The sequence below is a fragment of the Engystomops pustulosus genome, chromosome 8 (assembly GCF_040894005.1).
Source record: "Engystomops pustulosus chromosome 8, aEngPut4.maternal, whole genome shotgun sequence".
In the NCBI taxonomy this organism is placed as follows: domain Eukaryota; kingdom Metazoa; phylum Chordata; class Amphibia; order Anura; family Leptodactylidae; genus Engystomops; species Engystomops pustulosus.
Genome location: NC_092418.1, coordinates 104,666,012 through 104,680,755, shown reverse-complemented (window position 1 = coordinate 104,680,755; position 14,744 = coordinate 104,666,012). Strand labels below are relative to the sequence as shown.

Below are 14,744 nucleotides of genomic sequence, written 5' to 3'. Positions count from 1 at the left end.
GAGACGCTGCAGACAACACGCAGGGCCCCTCCCCCACATCACCGATCCCACAGATGATTTCTGATTAATGTTTATTAAAACCTCAAATATAAACAGGAAATGTAACTGGACGCTGCAGGAACGCAGCTTCAGCTCTGTAAAGATTCCTGAAAAGACTTAAAGCCCCAATGATATATAACATCTTTTAACTGAGGGTTTGTTACAGTGTTTCGAACCTGGACAGCAGTGTAAGGTCTGATTACACATCTCTCCAGGGACAATACATAACACTGGCTGCAGAGAGCACAGAGCACAGCAGTGTGAGGTCTGATTACACATCTCTCCAGGGACAATACATAACACTGGCTGCAGAGAGCACAGAGCACAGCAGTGTGAGGTCTGATTACACATCTCTCCAGGGACAGTACATAACACTGGCTGCAGAGAGCACAGAGCACAGCAGTGTGAGGTCTGATTACACATCTCTCCAGGGACAGTACATAACACTAGCTGCAGAGAGCACAGAGCACAGCAGTGTGAGGTCTGATTACACATCTCTCCAGGGACAGTACATAACACTAGCTGCAGAGAGCACAGAGCACAGCAATGTAAGGTATGATTACACATCTCTTCAGGGACAGTACATAACACTGGCTGCAGAGAGCACAGAGTACAGCAGTGTGAGGTCTGATTACACATCTCTCCAGGGACAATACAGAACACTGGCTGCAGAGAGAACAGAGCACAGCAGTGTGAGGTCTGATTACACATCTCTCCAGGGACAGTACAGAACACTGGCTGCAGAGAGCACAGAGCACAGCAGTGTGAGGTCTGATTACACTGGCCGCAGTCTGTGCAGTCACATTGGATGAAGGTTCCCTGTATACTGTCAGTCACATTATATATAGAGTATATATAGTAACCCACAGAATAGAACATTCCATCAGGAAATTCTTGTGTCAATTTATCTTTATTATTCACCAATGTAAAACAATGTTTACATTTGTATCAAGGTAAAGCTACAGTAGGGGGCTCAAAGACCCCCCCCCCCCCTTCCTAAACAACTGATGGTGGGAGACATGTTACATAGATAAATTATAAACACGGGGAAGACTATAATACGGGGGGATCCGGATATTTGGACTCCACATGTGACTATTGTGAGGATTATATTGTCTTTCTTCCCTGTGTTTGTATTTAGCACTTTATGTAACAAGTCTCCCACCATTGGCTGATTGGGGGGGGGGGGGGCTCGGAGCCCCCTTCTTGTACAAATCTTTTTTTTTCTGTCCCAGTTGATTATATGTAAGAAATTCCATCATGTCGCCGCAATATCCGGGTGACAACCTCCTGGTCTTGGGGCGGTTGCATCTGTGTGCGGTTCGGTACCAGTCTATGGGAATGTGCAGTGATATACGGTGGATGATCTGGTGGTTCTGATCATCAGTGTATCTGGAGCGGCTGTACCTGGTTACCATGGAGACAGCACACTCATTCTTTCCTGCCGATCCGGGCCACATAAGCCTCCCAGCCGGCCCGCCGGTACATGTCTGCAGCCTCATGGCGCCTGCTGGATGAGAGGATCCCGCGGCCCACAATGATGATGTCAGAACCCTTGTTAATGATGACATCATGAGGGGTCTGGTACTGCTGACCCAGAGAGTCTCCTGAAAGGGAGAGAGCGACGTTGGTGAATGACCCCCTTAACTCTGTCACCCATGAGGCCAACTACATGACCCCACAACTGTCCTCCCACATTTACCAGGACTAGCGGGTTCTCAGGTCCGGTATAGCCCACCCTTAGGGACCTGGTACTATGTGATGTCACTCACCTCCCGGCTGCATCTGGACCCCGGGGGTGAGGTGGAGAAACTGCGGCTGCTCACTCACTTTACCTCCAGCGATAAAACCGAACACAAAGCTGGGGTGGTCCTCCGCCAACTGCACCTGCAGGATACGATGATGATGATAAGACCCACAGCATAAGCCGGACCCCACTGCGTCCCCCGTGCACTTACAGCCGCCTTGGTGTAGGGTCCGGTGGCCAGTGACCCCTTGGAGCTCATCTCAGCGATCACGAGACAGCCCCTACCCAGCGGCTCGCCCACCTCCTGCAGGCCATGTACCACCCCCGGGCCGGGCACAGCGTGGACGTTCACCACATCAGCCCACGAGGAGATTCTGAAGATCCCACCTACAGACATACACATTAGTGAGGCCACAGCGCCCCCCGGAGGGCAGAGGCTGCAGGTAATGGAGGCTTACCCTGGTACTGGTGCTTCACCGTGTTCCCAATATCTGCAAATTTACGATCTTCAAAGATGAGGAAGTCGTGCTGAAGGGCGAGCGCCCGCAGCTGGGAGGAGACGTCGGGGGTGAAGTCCTCCAGGATGTCCACGTGGGTCTTCAGCAAACAGATGGAGGGTCCCAGCTCGGCGGCCAAGCGCAGGAGCTCCGCAGCATCTGTCACATCAGCCGACACACACAGGTTACTCCGCTTCTTCTCCATGAGGAGCAGCAGGCGCTTTGCCATGGGGTGAGTGACCGGGAGGGCGGCGCGGGCAGAGTAGCTGAGGGCGGTGCAGGCGGTCGGGATCGGAGCCGTCACCTGGTTCTCAGCAATGAATCGCCTGACGTCCTCCACCATCTCTGTGTCCACCTTCCCCTGGCGCTGCAGCATCTCCAGTATCTGGGTGAGGGTGTAGATGGAGTGCAGGCGGATGCCGGCCGCCGCCAGCTTCTCCCGGCCGCCCTGCTCTCTGTCCACCAGCACAATGGCGTCTGTCACCCGCAGCCCCTCCTTCCTCAGCACCTCCGCCGTCTCCAGGACGCTGGAGCCGCTTGTCACCACATCTTCAATGATCAGACAAGTCTCCGCAGGGGTGATGGCGCCCTCCACCAGACGCTTGGTCCCTGGAAGAGAAGACGAATGAAAGATCCGGGAGCAGCGGCGCCACCTGCAATATTCACGTCACACAGAATGGTAAGATCACATGATCCTGAGGAAACCCACCATAGTCTTTGGCCTCCTTCCGGCGGATCAGCATTGGTAACAAATGAGTGGCGCAAATGATGGTGGCGAGTGGGAGGGCCGTGTACGGGACGCCACAGACCGTCTGATACTGAAGACCCCCATCCTGAGCCGTACGGTAGAGGAGGTCAGCGACCTGCAGGGGGGAGAGGAGTCAGAGGGCAAATACAGAAACTTGTCCCTGCTGCACACTACTACACCTCCTCCCATTACCCCTCCCCATATTATCTCCCCCAGATGCCCCTGCTCCATCTCTTGTCCTTTCCCTCTATATCTCCATCCCCTGTTCCCCCTGCAACCTCCCCCCTGTTGCCCCCCTCTCCCTCCCTCCTTCCCCCTGTTGCCCCCTTTCCCTCCCTCCTGTTGCCCCCTTTCCCTCCCTCCTGTTGCCCCCTTTCCCTCCCTCCTGTTGCCCCCTTTCCCTCCCCCGCACCTGGTTGAGCAGCGCCGGGTGGGACACGATTACCCTCAGGTCGAAGTAGACGGGTGAGTGTACTCCGCTCTTCAGGGTGAAGCGGCCGAACTTCAGAGCCTGGACCCGGTGCAGCTCCGCCGCCAGCAGCTCCATCTCCCCACGTGTGCGGCACTTCCGGTTCTTGGACTAACGCCAGAGACGCTCCGGCGCGGCGACACTTCAGACTCCAACAAGATGGCGACGTCACTAGAGCTGGAATACTCCGCTACGGGAAGCAGTAGAGAGCAGCGACCCCTGCCGGCGGCATCACAGCTCTACAGAGGGCGGAGCTAGAGATGCGGAATTATGGGAAAGCTCCGCTGTGATTGGCTGATACTGGCAGCATGTGACAGAACCGCCGCCATAACAGCTTTCTGTTACCATGGCGACTCCTCTGTCCCCAAACAAAGGTCGCGCTCTCCAGCAGCTCTGGGAGTGACTGGAGGAGAGCTGTCATGCAGGCGAGGGCAGCTCTGGGAATGACTGGAGGGGAGAGCTGTCATACAGACGAGGGCAGCTCTGGGAGTGACTGGAGGAGAGCGCCGTGATACAGGCGAGGGCAGCTCTGGGAGTGACTGAAGGGCAGCTCTGGGAGTGACTGGAGGGCAGCTCTGGGAGTGACTGGAGGGCAGCTCTGGGTGTGACTGCAGGAGAGCGCTGTGTCACAAGCGGGGGAAGCTCTGGGAGTGACTGGAGGAGAGCGCTGTGTCACAAGCGGGGGAAGCTCTGGGAGTGACTGGAGGAGAGCGCCGTGATACAGGGGAGTGAAAAGGAAAGAACAAAGAACACAACCCAGGGGCACACGATGGCCCTCGCTCCTATCCCCACCTAAATAGGTCAATCCAAAACATTAACAATGACACTAGACACCAAGGCAATAGACCACGCCCACGTCATCAACCCGCCTGCTCTAGTAGAACCTTCATATCCTCAAACACATTGCCATCAGCCCCCATCTTACGAGCCAAACTCAATGGCACAACACTACCAAAAACCATCCCGACCCGGAGCACCACCGCCACCTTACCCCCGGAGACTTCCTCCAACATTTCTCTGACTCACAGTCTAATAGACCTAAACCTCCCTAGACCAAACCTACCCTCTGGCCTATTTAAAGATCTTAATGACTCTATGCTCACCACACACAGCAACGGCTCTTTGTCCAGTAGCCCTCTTGAAGAAGCCACATTCTTCACACCTAGAGTCACTCCACTTACCACCACCACTCAAGAGGGACCCGCTCACCCAGTTCCCTCTTCAAATGAGTCTGGTCATTCTTTTTTAGGGCTTCCTCGGGAAGTCAAAAGGACTCCCACGTTCCATTACTCGTCAAACCCAGGTATCAGGGAAATAGTCCATATAGCACCCCCATTAGGTTTAAAAAGAAAAAACCACACAAGAGAGGAAGCAGAGGAGGAAAACTCAGATCCAGACACTCCACCCGCACAGGAAGACCTACTAACAGTAATTCCCAAACTAAAAAGGCAAGAATAGACTGTTCTGAATTAAAAGACCCACCTCCTCCCCCCGTTCTGCCCCATAAACATCCATCCACAGACCTAGTCAAAATTTTCAATATATCCAACTATGTGCTAGAAGAAATAGAGATCAAGACACTTGAGAAAGGTCTCTCTTTCTGCCCCTTGTCCACTTCCAACGATTTCGATCTATTTGTGGATCTCAACAAATTTGTTCGGAAACTTACTCTTAAACGTCATTTTAATATGATTAACACTAACCTTTCCACTAATTCTACCAACAACACTAAACCATCAGTCCAAACCCCCTCTCCATTTATTCACACAGACCTCAAACCTAGGTCCACTTTCTACCCCACCCACCACAAGGGTAATTATATTGACACATTTTATGCGTTAGTTTCCACCGATTTCCAGAATATAGAAGCCCGTAACAAAAATAAGGCCAATAAGCATAGAAAAAATAACCTTACACTCAAAGAGAGAAAAGCTCTGAAAAAACTTTCCAACAATGAAGACATCGTCATCAAATCGGCGGATAAGGGTGGGGGGATTGTTGTACTCAATAGATCCGATTACATTACGGAATCCCTCCGTTTACTGTCTGACACCAATTTTTATTCTCAGCTTTCCCACAACCCGACTATGGAGTTCACGGTTGTCACGGTTTAGGCATACTTTCTAAAAAAGAACTGCAATACCTGAAAATAGAGGAACCCTCCACCCCCATCTTTTATTATTTGCCAAAGGTGCATAAAAATACCCAAAACCCACCAGGTCGTCCCATCATCTCGGGAATCAACTCCCTCACGGCAAACCTGTCACATTACGTAGACCTCTTTCTACAAAAGTATGTACGCAATCTAAAATCCTTCACGTTAGACACCGCAGATCTGATTAGACATATCCTTCCCGTTCCATGGGAGGATTCTTATCTATTTATAACCATGGACATTTCCTCCCTCTACACCAGGGGTCTCAAACTCAATTTACCTGGGGGCCGCTGGAGGTAGATTCTGGGTAAGGCTGGGCCGCATCAAGTTTTCCACACAAAATGCGCTTACAAAATATCATTATTCAGATTCAAATGTCATGGCGTCTCCCAGCGCAAGGAAAGCCCCGAGCTGGGAGACGTGTTCTCTCTATGAACGTGTCCTGTGCACCGAGGGGTCCCAAGCTCCTACCGCACTGAGCCCAGTCAGGGACACTCCATCCCCCCCTCCCCCCCGGTACTTGCCTCCCATCGAAGAAGATGAAGTCGCCGCTCTGACCTGCACCATGTGCGTTCAGAGCGGCGACTTCATCTTCTTCAAGTACCGGAGGGAAGGGGATTAACCGGTTACGGGCCCTTTCCTGTTTTTTCATGTCCATTTTTCACTCCCCACCTTCAAAAATCTATAACTTTTTTATTTTTACACGTAAAGAGCTGTGTGACGGCTTGTTTTCTGCGTAACAAATTGCACTTCATAGTGATGGTATTTAATATTCCATGCCATGTACTTGGAAGCGGGAAAAAAATTCCAAATGCAATGAAAATGATGAAAAAAACGCATTTGCGCCATTTTCTTGTGGGCTTGGATATTACGTCTTTCACTAAGCGCCCCAAATGACATGTCTACTTTATTCTTTGGGTCGGTACGATTAAGGGGATACCAAATTTGTTATAGGTTTATAATGTTTTTTACAAAAATTAAAACCTCCTGTACAAAAATTATTTTTTTGATTTTGCCAAATTCTGGCGCTAATAATTTTTTCATACTTTGGTGTACGGAGCTGTGGGTGGTGTCATTTTTTGCAAAATTTGATAATATTTTCAATGATATCATTTTTAGGACTGTACGACCTTTTGATCACTTTTTATAGATTTTTTATATTTTTCAAAATGGCAAAAAAGTGCCATTTTCGACTTTGGGCACTATTTTCCGTTACGGGGTTAAACGCATTGAAAAAACGTTATCATATTTTGATAGATCGGGCATTTTCGGACGCGTCAATACCTGATGTGTTTATGATTTTTACTGTTTATTTATATTTATGTCAGTTCTAGGGAAAGGGGGTGATTTGAAATTTTAGGTTTTTTTATTATCATTTTTTTTTTTTAACTTTTTTGTATTTTTATTTATACTATTTTTCAGACTCCCTAGGGTACTTTAACCCTAGGTTGTCTGATCGATCCTATCATATACTGCCATACTACAGTATGGCAATATATGGGGATTTTCCTCCTCATTCATTACAATGTGTTATCAGCACATTGTAATGAAGGGGTTAAAACGAAATAGCCTCGGGTCTTCGGAAGACCCGAGGCTACCATGGAGACGGATCGCCGCCCCCCGATGACGTCACGGGGAGCGGCGATCCCAGGTAAGATGGCGGCGCCCATGCGCCGCTATCTGTTTGAGGCTGCCGGCAGCTTTGCCGGCAGCCATCGCTGTGAAAACACCCGTGATCGGTACTAGCAATATGCAGCAAAGACTTACCGGCTATGGAGAGGGCTCGGCCCATGAGCCCTCTCCATGCAGCGCGACTTGCCCTCTCCATGCAGGTGGGGGCCGCAAAATATTGGCCCGCGGGCCGCGAGTTTGAGACCCCTGCTCTACACAGTCATCCCACATAACCTCGGCACACATGCCGTATCCCATTTTTTAAGAAGCGACTCAACCATGTCAAACACTCAGAGCAGCTTCATACTCAGAGCTATTCTTTTCATTCTCACCCACAATTACTTTTCTTTCCAAAATAAAATCTATATACAGCAGAGGGACCAATGTACCTATGTTTGAAACCAAATTTTAACCATTTATAATAAATACTTACCTTGCTCCTACACCAATTCGTGTTTTTGGTAAAAATTCTCTGGGTTACAAGCGCACCCATCCGTAGCGCCATTTTTTCCTCTACCCATACGTGATACAGGGGAGGGCAGCTCTGGGAGTGACTGGAGGGCAGCTCTGGGAGTGGCTGGAGGGCAGCTCTGGGAGTGGCTGGAGGGCAGCTCTGGGAGTGGCTGGAGGGCAGCTCTGGGAGTGACTGGAGGAGAGTGATGTGATACAGGCGAGGGCAGCTCTAGGAGTGACTGGAGGAGGGCGTTGTGTCACAGGCGGGGCAGCTCTGGGAGTGACTGGAGGAGAGCGATGTGATACAGGCGAGGGCAGCTCTGGGAGTGACTGGAGGAGAGCGCTGTGTCACAGGCGGGGGCAGCTCTGGGAGTGACTGGAGGAGAGTGCTGTAATACAGGCGAGGGCAGCTCTGGGTGTGACTGGAGGAGAGCGCTGTGTCACAGGTGAGGACAGCTCTGGGGGTGACTGGAGGGCAGCGCCGTGATACAGGCGAGGGCAGCTCTGGGAGTGACTGGAGGAGAGCGCCGTGATACAGGCGAGGGCAGCTCTGGGAGTGACTGGAGGAGAGTGCCAGGGCAGCTCTGGGAGTGACTGGAGGAGAGCGCCGTGATACAGGCGAGGGCAGCTCTGGGAGTGACTGGAGGAGAGTGCCAGGGCAGCTCTGGGAGTGACTGGAGGAGAGCGCCGTGATACAGGCGAGGGCAGCTCTGGGAGTGACTGAAGGAGAGCGCTGTGTCACAGGCGGGGCAGCTCTGGGAGTGACTGGAGGAGAGTGCTGTCATACAGGCGAGGGCAGCTCTGGGAGTGACTGGAGGAGAGCGCTGTGTCACAGGCGGGGGCAGCTCTGGGAGTGACTGGAGGGCAGCGCTGTGATACCGGCAAGGGCAGCTCTGGGTGTGACTGGAGGAGAGCCCTGTGTCACAGGCGAGGGCAGCTCTGGGGGTGACTGGAGGAGAGCGTGGTGATACAGGCGAGGGCAGCTCTGGGAGTGACTGGAGGGCAGCGCTGTGATACAGGCGAGGGCAGCTCTAGGAGTGACTGGAGGAGAGCGCTGTGTCACAGGCGGGGCAGCTCTGGGAGTGACTGGAGGAGAGCGCTGTGTCACAGGCGGGGCAGCTCTGGGAGTGACTGGAGGAGAGCGCTGTGTCACAGGCGGGGGCAGCTCTGGGAGTGACTGGAGGAGAGCGCTGTGTCACAGGCGGGGGCAGCTCTGGGAGTGACTGGAGGAGAGCGCTGTGTCACAGGCGGGGGCAGCTCTGGGAGTGACTGGAGGGCAGTGCTGTGATACCGGCAAGGGCAGCTCTGGGTGTGACTGGAGGAGAGCCCTGTGTCACAGGCGAGGGCAGCTCTGGGAGTGACTGGAGGGCAGCGCTGTGATACCGGCAAGGGCAGCTCTGGGTGTGACTGGAGGAGAGCCCTGTGTCACAGGCGAGGGCAGCTCTGGGGGTGACTGGAGGAGAGCGCGGTGATACAGGGGAGGGCAGCTCTGGGAGTGACTGGAGGAGAGCGCTGTGTCACAGGCGGGGGCAGCTCTGGGGGTGACTGGAGGTGAGTGCTGTGATACAGGCGAGGGCAGCTCTGGGAGTGACTGGAGGGCAGCTCTGGCTGTGACTGGAGGGCAGCGCTGTGATACAGGCGAGGGCAGCTCTGGGAGTGACTGGAGGGCAGCGCTGTGATACAGGCGGGGCAGCTCTAGGAGTGACTGGAGGAGAGCGCTGTGTCACAGGCGGGGCAGCTCTGGGAGTGACTGGAGGAGAGCGCTGTGTCACAGGCGGGGGCAGCTCTGGGGGTGACTGGAGGTGAGTGCTGTGATACAGGCGAGGGCAGCTCTGGGTGTGACTGGTTAAAAGCGCTGTGTCACAGGCGAGGGCAGCTCTGGGGGTGACTGGAGGAGAGCGCTGTGATACCGGCAAGGGCAGCTCTGGGTGTGACTGGAGGAGAGCCCTGTGTCACAGGCGAGAGCAGCTCTGGGGGTGACTGGAGGAGAGCACTGTGATACAGGGGAGGGCAGCTCTGGGAGTGACAAGGGCAGCTTTGGGAGTGACTGGAGGAGAGCGCTGTGATACCAGCAAGGGCAGCTCTGGGTGTGACTGGAGGAGAGCGCTGTGATATATGTCTCACAGCTGTGGGTGTGGCTGGAGGATCTACCATGAAACATGAGGACAATATGGCGGCACTTTGTTCTCTGGTATCAGCCACTCAGGATTCTGGGAGGCGGCAGACATTCTCTTTATTTCACATTGTAGAAAGCGAATATTAACAACACTTGACCCCCAGGGCATCTCAGGGGTTAACAGTCAGAGACTATTTATTATAATGGTAGGGGGGCGCCCTCTGCAGGAGACACATGGAGTGACACCGGCTGTGACATGGTGTGATCATCTGCAGGTCACATGACACAAAATGTCTCTTCTCCCTACTGATGACTCCGCCCTCTGGCTGCATCATACAACGCCACACCCCTAGAATATAAGGCTCCTCCCCCACATAATAGCCGCTCCCACAGACATTTCTCTACATAGGAGTCAGAGCCAAAACTAAATCCCACCCATGAGGATGATGGGAGTGATGCATTGTGTGTGATAGGAGATTAGATTGTGAGCTCCTGGGGTCAGGGGTGATAATAGATGATGTGATAGTCATTGGGGCGGAGCCTGTTGTTAGTAAATATGGTGGCTTCTCATGTGTCTGTGTATTTTGGGGTCCCTTTGTAGTCTCTGTATGATGGGGGGACCATTAACCCTTTACTCCTCCAGTGTGTGACCCCAGTGATGGCGGCAGAGTCTGGTGTGGACCCCCCTGCGGCAGTGACATGGTCTGGGGGGTCTCTAAGGCTCCTGTGGTGAGGTCGTTGCCACTCTATAGGGTATATATACAGTATATGTATAGATCTGTTGTGTTCGCCTGTAACCCCTTCATCCCCACAGTTGTCAGAGGCAAAACCCAAAGTCAGAAATAAATAAAGAGGCCTCTGATTGGTCGGGTCTGGGGCGGCCTCGGACATTGCACAGTGATGGCTCCGATCTCCAGTTACCGGATTATTACAGAAAATCCAGTGTGTGACGACCACCCGGGTCATGTGACCATAGCAGCACAAAGGGTTAAACCTTACACGGCACCGAAGCAAGTCCCGGATCATGTCCCTGCGATGCTGCGGCTGCTGATGAAGCTCTTGGCGAGGGGCAGCGGCCGGGCGTCGCTCTGGTGTTTGCGCCTCTCTATGAAGGCTGCGAGGCGCGAGGTGTCCAGCGGGACCTTGGAGTAGTGACTGTACTGCGGCTGCAGCCACGGGTGCAGGAGACACGTGGCCACGTTCGGCCTCCAGCGGGCGTCATCCTGCAGCGTCGCTCGCACAAAGTCCTGAGCGGCGGCGCTGACCCCAGAGAAATAATCCAGCGGGAAGGAGTAATCCCCCCGGCAGATGTTCACGCACGTCTCCTCATTGCTCTCATCCAGGAAGGGGGAGACCCCGCTCAGCATGACGTACACCAGCACCCCCAAACTCCACATGTCCGATGCCAGCGTCACCGCAGCCCCCCGGATCATCTCTGGAGCTGCAAACTCCGGGCTCCCCAGCAGCGGGTGCCTGTAACAATGGCCGCATATCTGCACCGCGTCCTCCAGGTCAATGATCTTCACCCGCGGCACCGGCACTCGCAGGTCAATCATCAGATTCTCCGGCTGTTACACAGAACAACAAACGTCAGGAAGAGACCGGGGGCAACATCTGGAACAGGTTCTGGATTCTCCACTCACCTTTAAGTCCAAATGGGCGACGCGGCAGCTGTGCAGGTACTGGAGGGCACCCAGGATGTCCCTCACATAGAAGACCACAGTCTCCTCCATCAGCTCATCGTGATTCACCAGATAATCCAGCAGACGCCCATCCTCCACCCTGAGAGAGGAGACATCAGATTAGGGGGAGCTCACTACATACAGATTATACACCACCACTAGGGGGAGCTCACTACATACAGATTATACACCACCACTAGGGGGAGCTCACTACATACAGATTATACACCACCACTAGGGGTAGATCACTACATACAGATTATACACCACCACTAGGTGGAGCTCACTATATACAGATTATACACCACCACTAGGGGGAGCTCACTACATACAGATTATACACCACCACTAGGTGGAGCTCACTATATACAGATTATACACCACCACTAGGGGGAGCTCACTACATACAGATTATACACCACCACTAGGGGGAGCTCACTACATACAGATTATACACCACCACTAGGGGGAGCTCACTACATACAGATCATACACCACCACTAGGTGGAGCTCACTACATACAGATTATACACCACCACTAGGAGGAGATCACTACATACAGATTATACACCACCACTAGGGGGAGCTCACTACATACAGATTATACACCACCACTAGGGGGAGCTCACTACATACAGATTATACACCACCACTAGGGGGAGATCACTACATACAGATTATACACCACCACTAGGTGGAGCTCACTATATACAGATTATACACCACCACTAGGGGGAGCTCACTACATACAGATTATACACCACCACTAGGGGGAGCTCACTACATACAGATTATACACCGCCACTAGGGGGAGCTCACTACATACAGATTATACAACACCACTAGGGGGAGATCACTACATACAGATTATACACCACCACTAGGAGGAGCTCACTACATACAGATTATACCCCACCACTAGGAGGAGATCACTACATACAGATTATACACCACCACTAGGGGGAGATCACTACATACAGATTATACACCACCACTAGGGGGAGATCACTACATACAGATTATACACCACCACTAGGAGGAGATCACTACATACAGATTATACACCACCACTAGGGGGAGATCACTACATACAGATTATACACCACCACTAGGGGGAGCTCACTACATACAGATTATACACCACCACTAGGAGGAGCTCACTACATACATGTTATACACCACCACTAGGGGGAGATCACTACATACACATTATACACCACCACTAGGGGGAGCTCACTACATACACATTATACACCACCACTAGGGGGAGCTCACTACATACAGATTATACACCACCACTAGGGGGAGCTCACTACATACACATTATACACCACCACTAGGGGGAGCTCACTACATACACATTATACACCACCACTAGGGGGAGCTCACTACATACACATTATACACCACCACTAGGAGGAGCTCACTACATACAGATTATACACCACCACTAGGGGGAGCTCACTACATACAGATTATATACCACCACTAGGGGGAGATCACTATATACAGATTATACACCACCACTAGGGGGAGCTCACTACATACACATTATACACCACCACTAGGAGGAGCTCACTACATACAGATTATACACCACCACTAGGGGGAGCTCACTACATACACATTATACACCACCACTAGGGGGAGCTCACTACATACACATTATACACCACCACTAGGAGGAGCTCACTACATACACATTATACACCACCACTAGGGGGAGATCACTACATACAGATTATACACCACCACTAGGGGGAGATCACTACATACACATTATACACCACCACTAGGGGGAGATCACTACATACAGATTATACACCACCACTAGGGGGAGATCACTACATACACATTATACACCACCACTAGGAGGAGCTCACTACATACAGATTATACACCACCACTAGGGGGAGATCACTACATACAGATTATACACCACCACTAGGGGGGATCACTACATACAGATTATACACCACCACTAGGGGAGCTCACTACATACACATTATACACCACCACTAGGGGGAGATCACTACATACAGATTATACACCACCACTAGGGGGAGATCACTACATACACATTATACACCACCACTAGGGGGAGATCACTACATACAGATTATACACCACCACTAGGGGGGATCACTACATACAGATTATACACCACCACTAGGAGGAGCTCACTACATACAGATTATACACCACCACTAGGGGGAGATTACTACATACAGATTATACACCACCACTAGGGAGAGATCACTACATACAGATTATACACCACCACTAGGGAGAGATCACTACATACAGATTATACACCACCACTAGGGGGAGCTCACTACATACAGATTATACACCACCACTAGGGGGAGATCACTACATACAGATTATACACCACCACTAGGGGGAGATCACTACATACAGATTATACACCACCACTAGGGGGAGCTCACTACATACTGATAATACACCACCACTAGGGGGAGCTCACTACATACAGATTATACACCACCACTAGGGGGAGATCACTACATACAGATTATACACCACCACTAGGGGGAGATCACTACATACAGATTATACACCACCACTAGGGGGAGCTCAATACATACAGATTATACACAGTCACCACTAGGGGGAGCTCACTACATACAGATTATACACAGTCACCCCTAGGGGGAGATCACTATATACAGATTGAACACAGTCACCACTAGGGGGAGATCACTACATACAGATTGAACACAGTCACCACTAGGGGGAGCTCACTCCATACACATTATACACCACCGCTAGGGGGAGATCACTACATACAGATTATACACCACCACTAGGGGGAGCTCACTACATACAGATTATACACCACCACTAGGGAGAGCTCACTACATACAGATTATACACCACCACTAGGAGGAGATCACTACATACAGATTGAACACAGTCACCACTAGGGGGAGATCACTACATACAGATTATACACCACCACTAGGGAGAGCTCACTACATACACATTATACACCACCACTAGGAGGAGCTCACTACATACAGATTATACACCACCACTAGGGGGAGCTCACTACATACACATTATACACCACCACTAGGGGGAGATCACTACATACAGATTATACACCACCACTAGGGGGAGCTCACTACATACACATTATACAC

At 51.7% G+C, this 14,744-nt stretch overlaps 2 protein-coding genes across 15 annotated transcripts in view; both read right to left on the bottom strand.

The window, feature by feature from the left end:
• Positions 1–759: 759 nt before the first annotated feature.
• On the bottom strand, positions 760–3,739 carry UMPS (uridine monophosphate synthetase). Of its 2 annotated transcripts, none has more exons than XM_072122128.1 (6): positions 3,477–3,739; positions 2,993–3,146; positions 2,245–2,892; positions 1,998–2,173; positions 1,812–1,926; positions 760–1,646 (listed from the first exon to the last, which is right to left on the bottom strand). In XM_072122128.1, the coding sequence occupies exons 1-6, from the start codon at positions 3,576–3,578 to the stop codon at positions 1,471–1,473; spliced, it is 1,371 nt and encodes a 456-aa protein (XP_071978229.1). In that variant the 5' UTR covers positions 3,579–3,739; the 3' UTR covers positions 760–1,470. The 2 variants fall into 2 exon arrangements, with proteins under 2 accessions (XP_071978229.1, XP_071978228.1); XM_072122127.1 differs by having other exon boundaries at positions 763–1,646; positions 3,444–3,736.
• A 6,256-nt stretch (positions 3,740–9,995) lies between these two features.
• Positions 9,996–14,744, bottom strand: part of KALRN (kalirin RhoGEF kinase) — a 191,847-nt gene continuing 187,098 nt past the window's right edge. For all 13 annotated transcript variants that reach the window (XM_072122115.1, XM_072122114.1, XM_072122110.1 and 10 more), the window contains 2 exons: positions 11,539–11,677; positions 9,996–11,463 (listed from right to left, as the gene is read on the bottom strand). In XM_072122115.1, coding sequence (XP_071978216.1) covers positions 10,918–11,463; positions 11,539–11,677 — 685 coding nt within the window. In that variant the 3' untranslated portion in view covers positions 9,996–10,917. The remainder of the gene's footprint in view (positions 11,464–11,538; positions 11,678–14,744) is intronic.